The following is a 12,897-nucleotide window of genomic DNA, read 5'->3' on the forward strand; positions in this document are numbered from 1 at the left end:
TTTCGGGTGTTCTCCTCTGACACCTGTCATTCTCATTTGATTTATAATCTCTGACAGTTGTCATGACAGTCATTTGTTTATTTCTTTCGGGAATTGGAAATTAGCTCAATAAAAGCTGTATATAGATGTACTAAATGATTTACTGATTAAACGTTAAGATCACTTGGATCAATTGTTGAACAAATGTATTCAAATGAACAGCCAACAGCATATGCAAATTGGAAAGTTTAATGTGCATAACATTACGAAAGGCTATTACTTTATTAGTAAATAAAGACTAAACTTATCAAAAGAAGTGAAAAGGTTACATTGTGATTTTGAATCTTGTAATACATCAACAGAAACGATTCTGAAATGTTTGAAAAACAGCACATATATGACGATCTGTTGTGAGATTAGTGCAAAAAAAATTAAAAATGTGAAAACAAAATCATTTAGATAATAACTACAGCAATAAGGTGACATAGATGTAAAAAAAAAAAATAGGGTTGATAACTGATTCATCGCAGACAGATTGTAAGGCTTACTGGGCAGGGAGCGTTGTCTCCTTCACAGTCACACACTGATGCTTCATGCTCCTCATGAACAAGAGCAGAAGAAGAGCAAGCACTGTGGTACAAAGAAAACAACTTACTTACAACAGCAAACCTTAAAGAACTCAGCAGGTCAAGGAAAATTAGATTGCTATTGATCTTATGAGAGTTCAATTCATAAAGTGAATGTGCTTGGAAGAGCTAACTAGCATGAGACCCCTTTTCTGCAGTATACAACATGTACATTTTTAAGTACATGTACACACATACGTATATAAAAATGCATAGAAGTTACATACATAGCAGAAGGAAGATTCCTCCCAGGATCCCAAGAACTCCAGATAGTGGTATTCCTGCTACTCGGGTCTCTTGACAGCGCACCGTTTCTCCTTCACAGTCACACACTGATGCTTCAATGGTGTTTTCCTGAGGCAGTCCTTGCTGATCAACAACTCTCAGGATAACATTGTATTTGCCCTGCTCCAATGTTAACTTTGGTGTCAGATAGACACCGGTAACTAAAATGGGAACATTATAATAATTACACATGTATACCAAGCCAGCCAGATATTTCAATGTGTAACGTACAAAAGAATGATATTAATTTCTCCTTAAAACATTAGTAATTGCTCACATGTTTCAATCATAGAGGTGGACCAATTTTTACTGGTTTCTCCTTGGGTGTCAACAGTAAAGGGACCAGCAAAAGGAGGTCCGTCTTTGTCCGTTATAGAGAGAAGCACTGGAGGCGAACCACGATTGCAAATGCTTATAGTCCTTTCATTGATGACGGGACCGTTGTCATTTACATCCACCAAATTAATAACCAGGGTTCCTGTGCCAGTTGCTGGCGCTTCAGCTGCACACAAACACAGACATTATAAAAAGGCCATGCCAGCAAGAAGTCTACTCTTAAAAAAGAAACTGAAATTACCATCATTATCCTCCGCCAAAATGATAGCTGTGTATTTGCCATCTTTCACAAGGTTAGATTCTCTATCCATGTCTTTCTTGACTTTGATAATTCCAGTGTCCGGAGTTACACTCACCCAGCTGGTAAGCTCATTGGCCACTTTATACCTGGAAGGAACCAAATATATTAGGATAAACTAAAAAATGTTCAAGAACAACTTAATGTTGGCTTGACAAAGTCTTGCCTGGACATTTTAAACTATTTGAAATTCAAAGAATATACAGGCATGCTGTAGTTTTAATTCTGAGTAGAAGAGATTTGACATTGAAGCTGATAGACAGTTGCTAAGATAGTTCTTAGTGATTATTTATGTCAATCAAATCAAGCCTATGGGATTTTTATTGTTCTACAATATCTGGAAATCTCTAGAGAAATTAGTCAGAATTGTTGAATGCAATAATGACATTTTGGTGTTTTGATTGTCTTGGAGAGAAAAAAATTCTTACGTTATCTTCTGTGCTTTTCCGACGTCTGGATCAGTGGCTGTATAAGTAACCAGTTCAGTACCAACCGCTAAATCTTCATGTTTGGTAATAACCTTCTCTTTTGGATTAAACTCTGGAGGCTCATTCACATCTAGAACATTCACCGTGACTGTGGCAGTGGAAGTGGGCAAAGACACGACAAATGGATCATCGTTCTCAACAATCACAGACAGAATGTGTTGCTTGGTCTTCTCAAAGTCCAGGGGCTAAATGTGGAAGAGAAAGCGTATTTTACTAAAGGCAAATCATTATAACCAACTGCCTGTGCAAACACATGAGCAACACACAGTACCTTTACAGTGGTGATGATGCCCTCCAGCCGGCTGGGTCCAGTACTGACGTTGAAATACCCGGCCTTGTCACCGCTAATAATCCGATATTTGGTTGACCAGGCCGGAGACCCAACTTCATCTCCATCAGTAACTGTGAGTGTGGCCACTACAGCTCCCACTTTATTCTCTGGGACGGATACAGTGTGCTAAAACAAAGAGATGTAAGGAGCATACAAGTATTAATAAAGTTAAAACACTTGTATATTTATGTGTTATAATATATAGTGTTATAATATATTACCGTGGTTTGCTCAAACTGAGGAGCGTTATCATTGCTGTCAGTCACAGTAATAACAGCTGTGCCAGTGGTTGACAAACCTTTTCCGTCCAGGTCAGCAGCCAATACTGTCAAAGTGTATTTGGACCATTTCTGAAAGGGAAGATAACTGATGAGTTTATTTACATGCAATAATTTACAACCACTTAAAGATTCATTCATCAAATGTTATTTCTCACCTCTTTGTCCAAGCCTTCAGAATTCACAGAAATTCCTCCAGTAAAAGAGTTGATTTGAAACATGTTTGGATTTGGTAATTCTGGTTCTTGCTTGATTATTGAGTATCTGAGATCTGCATTGTAAGTCTCTGGATCATCTGCATCAGTGGCTGTGACGGTCATAAACTCCTGACCTTCAGAGAGAGAAGAATAAAGACTGATTAGGCGGTACGAGATGAAGAGGCTAAAACCATTTCACTGAGAATCTGCACCTACACCTACCTATTTTATCAGCTTCAGGAACTTCTCCATTGAATGGATTTTGTGTAAAAATAGGAGGATTATCATTTGTGTCCAAAACAGGTACAATAATCTCCATTGGACTTTCTACCATAAAAGGCTCATCAATTGCAGAGGCATGAGCGACAAGCTAAAGACAGGAGAAGAAATAAAGGCACGTTAAGAGGCAAATATCTGAGGTTGTATCTTTTAGTCCATGTCTGTTAGCTTTGAGACATGAATATGCAAGTGTAGTTGAAAAAAACTTCTATTTTGTAATTTGTATATGTAAAAAAATTACACACTCTGAAAGTTTTAGTTATTTCATTTGGCCATTTAACTGATGACAGCTTTTAAAGATTAAGAATGAACAGACAGTCCAATGCTGAAATACACTAAGAACTAACTGTTGATTTTAAAAGGCACTAAATCAACTTACTCTGTATGAAGCTTTTGTTTCTCTGTCGAGTGGCCGAGTCACAAACACAAACCCAGAATGTTTGTCTATAATAAAAGTCCCCTTAGGGTCCAGATCGGCCCCTTCACCGGTGATCTTGTACTGCATCTTAGTTTCTCTAGAATAGTCCGACTTGATCTAAATACAGAAAGAAATAACAGAACGAAGTTAATACCAGAAAAACTTCTTCTCAGCCATAACATTTTGAATGACTTTCACTCACCTGGACCAGCTTTATTGGGAAAGGACCTCTGCTGTTCTCAAGTATACTGAACGGAGGAATAACCCAAACTCTCTTTGCTCTCTTCAGACCCATCGAAGACTTTGGAAACGTCAGAACCAGATCATCGGAAGCAGATTCCATCTGAAAAAAATATTAAAAGACACTAAGCAAAATTTTTTTTACAATTAAATACAGCACACAAGCTATCAAATATTTGGATAATTATTGCAACTTCAGAATCATAATCAGAATGAACTTTATTGCCAAGTAGCCTATGCTTACACACACACACATTTGTGTCCTGATATTTCACAAAAACAAGCACACGCACACACACACACACACACACAGACAGAATGACTGCGACAAGAAACGGACAATACAAATAAAATAAGCAAATAAAAATAAATGTATATAAAAAATGCACAGTTTACAAAATAGACAGTACATGTATGTACAGGTGTGTTATGTACAAATGCAAGGGAATGTGAATAAAAGGTATGATATGCTATAGAACTTGGCTGTGCTAGAGATCAGTGCTCTGTAGCACCGTCCAGAGGACAACTCAATTGCCAAGTGTGTCAAGAAGTGGCCTGGATGTGAGGGAGGGGTCCAGAGGGATTTTGCCAGCCAGTTTACTCGCTCTGGATGAGTTCAGTTCTTCACACTTAAAAATAAGTTCTGAGGTTTGATTTGGTACCTGAGCTGAACCAGACAGTTACAAAAGTGCAGAGGACAGACTCTGCAGAAGCAGGTTAAACTTCCTCAGGTCATCTGCAAACTACATGAGGTTGCCTGAGGCATCTTTTGCAGTGCAGTCGTTGGTGTAGAGCAGGTGTCTCTAACCTTGCTCCTAGAGAGCTACAAGCTGTGTCTCATTTCAGAAGGCTGCATCCTCAGAAGGTCGCATTCGAAGGCTGCACACGTCATAAGGCTGTCTCATTTAAAAAAAAGTGAGTAGGACACTGCAAATGCGGCCTTCGAATGCGGCCTTCTTTCATAGGAATTCGGAGTGTGCATGAGGTGTATCCTTCACGGCTGGAGATAACCCACACATCTTTCCGTTGCCGTTAACAACAGTCATATTTAAAAACATAGATTTTATGAAAAAATGGCACCACCGCCAGATATACAGGTCCTTCTAAAAAAAATAGCATATGTGATAAAGTTCATTATTTTCCATAATGTAATGATAAAAATTTAACTTCCATATATTTTAGATTCATTGCACACCAACTGAAATATTTCAGGTCTTTTATTGTTTTAATACAGATGATTTTAACATACAGCTCATGAAAACCCAAAATTCCCAAAATCTCAAAAAATTAGAATATCATGAAGCGGTTCTCTAAACGAGCTATTAACCTAATCATCTGAATCAACTAATTAACTCTAAACACCTGCAAAAGATTCCTGAGGCTTTTAAAATCTCCCAGCCTGGTTCATTACTCAAAACCGCAATCATGGGTAAGACTGCCGACCTGACTGCTGTCCAGAAGGCCATCATTGACACCCTCAAGCGAGAGCGTAAGACACAGAAAGACATTTCTGAACGAATAGGCTGTTCCCAGAGTGCTGTATCAAGGCACCTCAGTGGAAAGTCTGTGGGAAGGAAAAAGTGTTCAAAAAACGCTGCACAACGAGAAGAGGTGAGCGGACCCTGAGGAAGATTGTGGAGAAGGACCGATTGCAGACCTTGGGGGACCTGCGGAAGCAGTGGACTGAGTCTGGAGTAGAAACATCCAGAGCCACCGTGCACAGGCGTGAGCAGGAAATGGGCTACAGGTGCCGCATTCCCCAGGTCAAGACACTTTTGGGCTACAGAGAAGCAGCACTGGACTGTTGCTCAGTGGTCCAAAGTACTTTTTTCGGATGAAAGCAAATTGTGCATGTCATTGGGAAATCAAGGTGCCAGAGTCTGGAGGAAGACTGGGGAGAAGGAAATGCCCAAATGCCTGAAGTCCAGTGTCAAGTCCCCACAGTCAGTGATGGTCTGGGGTGCCATGTCACCTGCTGGTGTTGGTCCACCGTGTTTTATCAAGGGCAGGGTCAATGCAGCTCGCTATCAGGAGATTTTGGAGCACTTCATCCTTCCATCTGCTGAAAAGCTTTATGGAGATGAAGATTTGGTTTCTCAGCACGACCTGACACCTGCTCACAGTGCCTAAACCACTGGTAAATGGTTTACTGACCATGGTATTACTGTGCTCAACTCTCCTGACCTGAACCCCGTAGAGAATCTGTGGGACTTTGTGAAGAGAAAGTTGAGAGACGCGAGACCCAACACTCTGGATGAGCTTAAGGCCGCTATCGCAGCGTCCTGGGCCTCCAGAACACCTCAGCAGTGGCACAGGCTGATCACCTCCATGCCACGCCGCACTGAAGCAGACATTTCTGCAAAAGGATTCCCCACCAAGTATTGAGTGCAGAACTGAACATTGGTCAACTCAAGGTTGACTTTTTTTGTATATTAAAAACACTTTTCTTTAATTGGTCAAAAGGAATATGCAATTTTTTTAGCTGTATGCCAAAATTATCAGTATTAAAACAATAAAAGACCTGAAATATTTCAGTTGGTGTGCAATGAATCTAAAATATATGAAAGTTACATTTTTATCATTACATTATGGAAAATAATGAACTTTTATCACATATGCTAATTTTTGAGAAGGACCTGTATATGCTGAATTTACATATACATGCAAGTAGCAAGTAGTTCAAGCTTGTTTTTGTTTTTTAAGCTCTATTACCTCAAACAGATTGTGGTAAACAGGATTACAACTGTTTTGTGCTTTTTAAAATGTTTAGAACAGTACATTGCTGTCCTGACAAGAAACATTTCATAGTCATTTTCAAGTTATAAATAATTTTCATTCATACAACTGGCTTGAGAGTGCAACGAGGCTGAACGTGTTGGCATAGCAACGTGATACTTCCTGCCTGTGTGTCCTACGAAGGCCTTCTCGTTTAATTCTGATTGAGGACACTCCATATAATGCATCCTACACAGGACGTGTCCTCCGGAGGACACAGCCTTCAAAATTTTACAGAATTGAGACACAGTTATTGTCCAGCAGAGTTTAGCTCAGGGTTACGTGAAAATTACAGGTAGGCGTGTTGAACCATGGTTGGAACTAAAGTCTGCAGGAAGGTACCTGGTGTAGAGGAAGAAGAGCAGTGGGGAGAGCACACACCCCTGAAAAAACTCCAGGGAACACAAGGTGCAGAACTGAGAATACCAAACAAACAGTCATACAAGGACAAGACCTGACAATCAACACAGGAAACACTGAGGGTTATGTACACAAGATAACAAAGGGCTAAAGAGGAACAGGTGTGAGTAATGAATATGGCAACAAACAAAGCGGCAATAGAAACAAAAGCAATCAGGACAGTTTTGTTTCTTAAAATAACTTGTTCGTACCTGTGGAGAGGAGATGTTCATGACCGTGTCCATGTGATGGTCCTCATGATGGTGAACTCGCTCAACTCTGACAGATACGGTGTGTTTCTTGCCACTGGAGTCCCAAGCGTGCACAGAAAACACCTTGTGGCCTTCATGAAGAATCACTTGTCTCTTGAGTGTTACAGTCCCATCCGTGTTTACATCAAACCACTTGTCACCGGACTGAAAGAGCGCTCTCGTTCTTCCATGGCATGTATTGAAAATTACTGTCAGAAAAAGAGATTCAATTGACGCAATAAAGAGTCTTGTCACATGTAAACCTGGTTCCCTGAGTGGGAAACAAGACGTTGTGTCAGCAGCTGATGCTATGAGAACACACTCCAGGTGTGACGATGATTTGATATAGTGTTGTCAAAAATACCAGTACATCAACTATGGCTATGTTTACATGGACAGCAGTAATCTAATTATTGGCCTTATTCTGAATAAGACAATAGTCTGATTAAAATGTGTTTAGATTAGTTGAGTTTAGAATACTCCATTCATGTTCCAGTTTTACATGTTATAGAACACAGATCGATTAATGGCACGTCATTACGTCCCCATGCTAGCAGCATTCTCCAGCATCCAATATCATACCGTGACTTTGGCAGGTCTGTTAAAATTTAATGGGCTTAGGAAACCTGCTGTAACTTCACCTGCGGGTGTCGCTGTTGGACAGTGTTACTTCACATTAAAAAGTATACAAATCACTCATTTTTATAATGTTTTATATACATTTACATTATTTTATTTTTGTAATATTATGTATCGTCTCTTTCAGTTTTTTGAAGAGACACTGGCCCTCTTCCCTCCTTCTTGACAGCCTACATTAAAAGGATAGTTCACTTTAAAATGAAAATTCTGTCATCCTTTACTTACCCTCAAGTTGTTTCAAACCTGTATGAGTTTCTTTCTTCAGCTGAACACAAGGGAAGATATTTTGAAGAATGTCAGTAACCAAACAGTGAACTGGAGCCATTGACTTCCATAATATTTTTTTTCCTACTATGGAAGTCAATGGCTCCAGTTAACTGATCAGTAACTGACATTCTTCAAAATATCTTCCCTTGTGTTCAGCTGAAGAAAGAAACTCATACAGGTTTGAAACAACTTGAGGGTAAGTAAAGGATGACAGAATTTACATTTTACAGTGATCTATCCCTTTAAGAATAATAGCTTTGATTAATGATGAAAAAGGTTTAAAAATCGTGATTGTTTGGATTTTTTTTCCTGCCGTCAAGCCACAGGGGTTCACTGAATGACCCACCTGTTTCATTATCACAGATACAAACGTATTATATTTACAATGAGCATAATAATGACAAGAAAAAGAAAAAAAAAATATAGAGGATGCAGTGTTCAGAATGATGAACAGTCAAGCAAAAAGTCTTAATCCGATTTGCTTTTAGTTCGATTATGATTTAAATCAGATTAAGGTCATTAGAAAATGCTGGTCACATGGCGGCCTCTTAATCAGAGTATTGTCTTAATTAGATTAATATTGGAGTATTGTCGTCCATGTAAACACAGTCTATGTGGTTAGTCAGTAAAGTAAGGGTTGCTTGTAAGGGTTTTGTCATTGTTTAGTGTGTCTTTTTTCTGTTGTGGCTGAACACATGTCTCTGTCTTGGTTTGTGTTTGCCTTGTGCTCCTTGTGTTCCACCTCCTTGTTTCCGGTTACCACACCCCCTTGTTTAGTCCTCGTTTCACTAATTGTATGCTCACTTGTTCCTTATCTGAGTGTGCACCCTTCCCTGCTCCTTGTTTGTCTGAGTGTGTTCACCTGTTCCTCTTGTCTTTTGCTCCCTTTATAATGTTTGCTCTTCCCCTCATGTGTTGCTGGTTCGTTATATGTTGTGCTATGTGTGAGTACTGCCTTTTGGTCCTGCGTTGTTTCCTGCGTCTCTAATTTCTGTCCTGCAAGCTTCCCTGGCAGCCTGTTCTCTTGGCCTAGAAGCAGTTTGGTGTGTTTCCTGAGACAGCTGATTGCATTGCCCTAGGATTCCTGCATGGCCATCCCTGACATTCTCTGGTCTCGCTGTGCTCTGACAGAACTGCTCACCAGTCTACAAACTTCTTGAGCTTGTTATAGTGGCTGCTCTTTCTGCCTGTAAATCTGTTCCTTATCCGCCTACTGTTTGGACTCTTCACCTCCTCACATTCCTTGTTTTTGTCAGTTGTCTTGTTAATAAACCCCTGATCACTCATTCCTGCATTTGAGTCCTCTATCAGAGAACTGTGACAGAACGAACCAGCCAGCATTGGACTCAGCAGAATGAGTATCAGAATCCTGCCACCTGCTTACCTCCGGGAGAGAGTGACCTGGGTATAGGGGTTTTGCACAGTTTTTCTGGACCATGGCTATTGGGCTAGATTATAATGATGCTGCGCTAAATGACATATTTAACACTTGCTTAGATGACCTCCCGCCTACATGGGAGATGGATTCTCTCAGGAGTCTAGATTTCTGGGGTTTCTCCCGGTACCTATCTTCTCCCAGGCAACCAGGTTAGTTGCAGTCACTAAGTCTAAGTAACTTTCTGCCATTCTTGAACCAGACCTTTCTACCTCTGTTATTCAAGAACCAATTAAGTCAACTGTAATCACGTCTCAGACAATTATGTCAGTTTCAGCCAATTTAGAGTGTCCCAAGCCAATATCTGGTTTTCCACTGTCTGCCAAGATTATTTCCACTGTCTGCCAAGAAGAGTCAGGCAAGTCAAGTGTTGTCCCTCAGTCAATTAAATATTTTCCTTTTAATTCAGTCTTCCAGGCCTGTTTTCCGCTGCCGAGAGAGCGCTATCCCAGAGCGCGCTGCCGAGAGAGCGCTATCCCAGAGCCCGCTGCCCAGAGAGCGCTATCCCAGAGCCCGCTGCCCAGAGAGCGCTATCCCAGAGCCCGCTGCCCAGAGAGCGCTATCCCAGAGCCCGCTGCCCAGAGAGCGCTATCCCAGAGCCCGCTGCCCAGAGAGCGCTATCCCAGAGCCCGCTGCCGAGAGAGCGCTATCCCAGAGCCCGCTGCCCAGAGAGCGCTATCCCAGAGAGCGCTATCCCAGAGCCCGCTGCCGAGAGAGCGCTATCCCAGAGCCCGCTGCCGAGAGAGCGCTATCCCAGAGCCCGCTGCCGAGAGAGCGCTATCCCAGAGCCCGCTGCCGAGAGAGCGCTGTCCCAGAGCCCGCTGCCGAGAGAGCGCTGTCCCAGAGCCCGCTGCCGAGAGAGCGCTGTCCCAGAGCCCGCTGCCGAGAGAGCGCTATCCCAGAGCCCGCTGCCGAGAGAGCAGTCAGGGTTCTCCTCTGACAGTTCTGTCTGTTTTGTCATTGTTAGTGTGTCTTTGTTTGTGTTGTGCTTGAACACGTCTCAAAGACGTGTCTTGGTTTCTGTTTGCCTTGTGCTCCTTGTGTCCCACCTCCTTGTTTCCGGTTACCACACCACCTTGTTTAGTCTTCGTTTAACTAATTGTGTGCTCACCTGTTCCTTATCTGAGTGTGCACACCCTTCCCTGCTCCTTGTTTGTCTGAGTGTTGACCTGTTCCTCATGTCTTCTGCTCCCTTTATAATGTGTGCTTTTTCCCTCATGTGTTGCTGGTACGTTATATGTTGTGCCTAAGTTTGCTGTTATGCTATGTGTCTAAATCAACTACTGCCTTTTGGTCCTGCCTTGTTTCCTGTGTCCCTTATTTCTGTCCTGCAAGCGAAGCTTCCCTGGCAGCCTGTTCTCTTGGCCTAGCAGCAGTTTGGTGTGTGTCCTGAGATACCTTATTGTATTGCCCTAGGATTCCTGCCTGGCCATTGACGTGTCCTCTGGTCTTGCTGTGCTCTGACAGCACTGCTCTCCAGTCTACAACCTTCTTGAGCTGGTTATAGTGGCTGCTCTTTCTGCCTGTGATTGTGTTCCTTATCTGCCTACTGTTTGTAATGTTTACCTCCTCACCATTCCTTGTCTTTGTCAGCTCTCATGCTAATAAACCCCTGTTCACTCATTCCTGCATTTGAGTCCTCTTTCAGGGAACTATGACATTGCTAAGTCAATACTAAATTTGTAAAATGTAATGATATCAGCTTTTCTGTAGTAACGTATAACAGGTCAATCCAGTACAGAAATCCACTGATCTCAGTGTGAGCAATTCAGCTAGCGGCGCTATGAGCTTTGGGGAATTGCTTGACAGTCCGATCAATAATGAGATTTAACACAAGCTCTTTTAACTCTTTCCCCGCCAAACACGGAAATTTCCGTTATTTGTGAGACAACGCTTCCAGGCCAATAACGGAATTTTCCGGGTTTCCGTGTTTTCACTGTCGGACGCTAGGGAGCGCTATTGCACATCTTCTGAATGAGAGTACTGAATCTCCTGATCAAAACACACACGAGTAAGATGCAGTGAAACGAATGATCGTATGTAATATGCATATGAAAAATAACCTGATCATCATCAATAAACAGCATATGAATCAAAACTGCCTAATGTTACTGAATGAAATGTGGACCCAGGACGAGCTACATGACTGTGCAAGCATTAGGAGTGTTGATGGACTCGATCTCCTCCATCTGCGTTTGATCGTCGCTCTGAATCTGATCAGGAAACAGTCTTTCACAAAAATGTGATTTTCTCAGTTTTTTGTTAAAAATTTTGTTTTTTTTATGAAACCTATCCATATTCAAGTGTTGATAAAAAAGGAATGCATGAAGCTAGAATAAAAGTTTTTTTTTTTTTAAAGAAGAGGGTCAGTTCTTTATTTTGATATATTGCATGCTCAGATATTCATTAAACAAAATATTCTATGGGCTATTACATTTTTGTGAAAATTGTCAAAAACCCTGGCGGTGGCTGGCAACTTTTTTTAAAAACGCTGGCGGGGAAAGAGTTAATGCTTTTCATTGGTTACATTTCATTGGTTCACTGAGAGACGCAAATTGTGACCAATAGCATTGCTTTATGAAAAAAAAATTGTAACTTAATAATAACATTTAGTTATATGTCACTTATAAGTTATTAGTTAATGATGAACTAATAATTTACAAAACATGACTTTACATTCCCAAATGATTAATAAGTAATATGCTAAAATTGTATATGAATGTTTTTTTCCGTAATTCACTTTATATATTTATAATTTATAAATGATTATCCCTGTTAAAACAAAGAAATTACTCTTCTTAAAAAAGTGTTTTGGCATCCTGCATGTGTGTGCTTTTGAACATGGACAAGCTTGGGATGGTCCTCAAATGGTTCAGATCATACTTAGAAGGGAGAGGTTATTATGTGAGTATAGGAGACCATAAGTCTGAGTGGACATCCATGACATGCGGAGCCCCACAAGGGTCAATTCTAGCACCACTCCTGTTTAACCTGTATATGCTGCCACTGAGCCAAATAATGAAAAAGAACAATATTGCTTACCACAGCTATGCTGACGACACCCAGCTCTACTTAGCACTGTCACCTAATGACTATAGCACCATTGACTCCCTGTGCAAATGCATTGATGAAGTTAACAACTGGATGTGCCAAAACTATCTTCAGTTAAACAAAGACACAACCGAAATCACTACATTTGGAAACAAAGATGAAATTCTCAAGGTGAACGCGTATCTTGAGGCTAAAGGCCTGATAACAAAAAATCAAGTCAGGAATCTTGGTGTGATTTTGGAGTCAGACCTGAGTTTCAGTAGTCACGTCAAAGCAATAACTAAATCAGCATACTATCATCTGAAAAATATTGCAAGAATTAGAT

The 12,897-nt window shown here is 40.9% G+C and overlaps 1 protein-coding gene across 1 annotated transcript in view; it reads right to left on the bottom strand.

Annotated features, from left to right (window-relative positions):
* Window positions 1-503: 503 nt before the first annotated feature.
* Window positions 504-12,897, bottom strand: part of LOC137084833 (cadherin-1-like) — a 38,834-nt gene continuing 26,440 nt past the window's right edge. Inside the window, exons 3-14 of the mRNA XM_067451354.1 lie at window positions 7,142-7,389; window positions 3,718-3,858; window positions 3,477-3,632; window positions 3,041-3,188; window positions 2,780-2,952; window positions 2,565-2,693; window positions 2,284-2,469; window positions 1,953-2,197; window positions 1,468-1,613; window positions 1,168-1,392; window positions 833-1,051; window positions 504-609 (exon numbers count right to left, since the gene is read on the bottom strand). Of these exons, the coding sequence (XP_067307455.1) occupies window positions 524-609; window positions 833-1,051; window positions 1,168-1,392; window positions 1,468-1,613; window positions 1,953-2,197; window positions 2,284-2,469; window positions 2,565-2,693; window positions 2,780-2,952; window positions 3,041-3,188; window positions 3,477-3,632; window positions 3,718-3,858; window positions 7,142-7,389 (2,102 nt within the window). The 3' untranslated portion in view covers window positions 504-523. The remainder of the gene's footprint in view (window positions 610-832; window positions 1,052-1,167; window positions 1,393-1,467; window positions 1,614-1,952; window positions 2,198-2,283; window positions 2,470-2,564; window positions 2,694-2,779; window positions 2,953-3,040; window positions 3,189-3,476; window positions 3,633-3,717; window positions 3,859-7,141; window positions 7,390-12,897) is intronic.

Source organism: Pseudorasbora parva, chromosome 1 (genome assembly GCF_024679245.1).
Source record: "Pseudorasbora parva isolate DD20220531a chromosome 1, ASM2467924v1, whole genome shotgun sequence".
Classification (NCBI taxonomy): domain Eukaryota; kingdom Metazoa; phylum Chordata; class Actinopteri; order Cypriniformes; family Gobionidae; genus Pseudorasbora; species Pseudorasbora parva.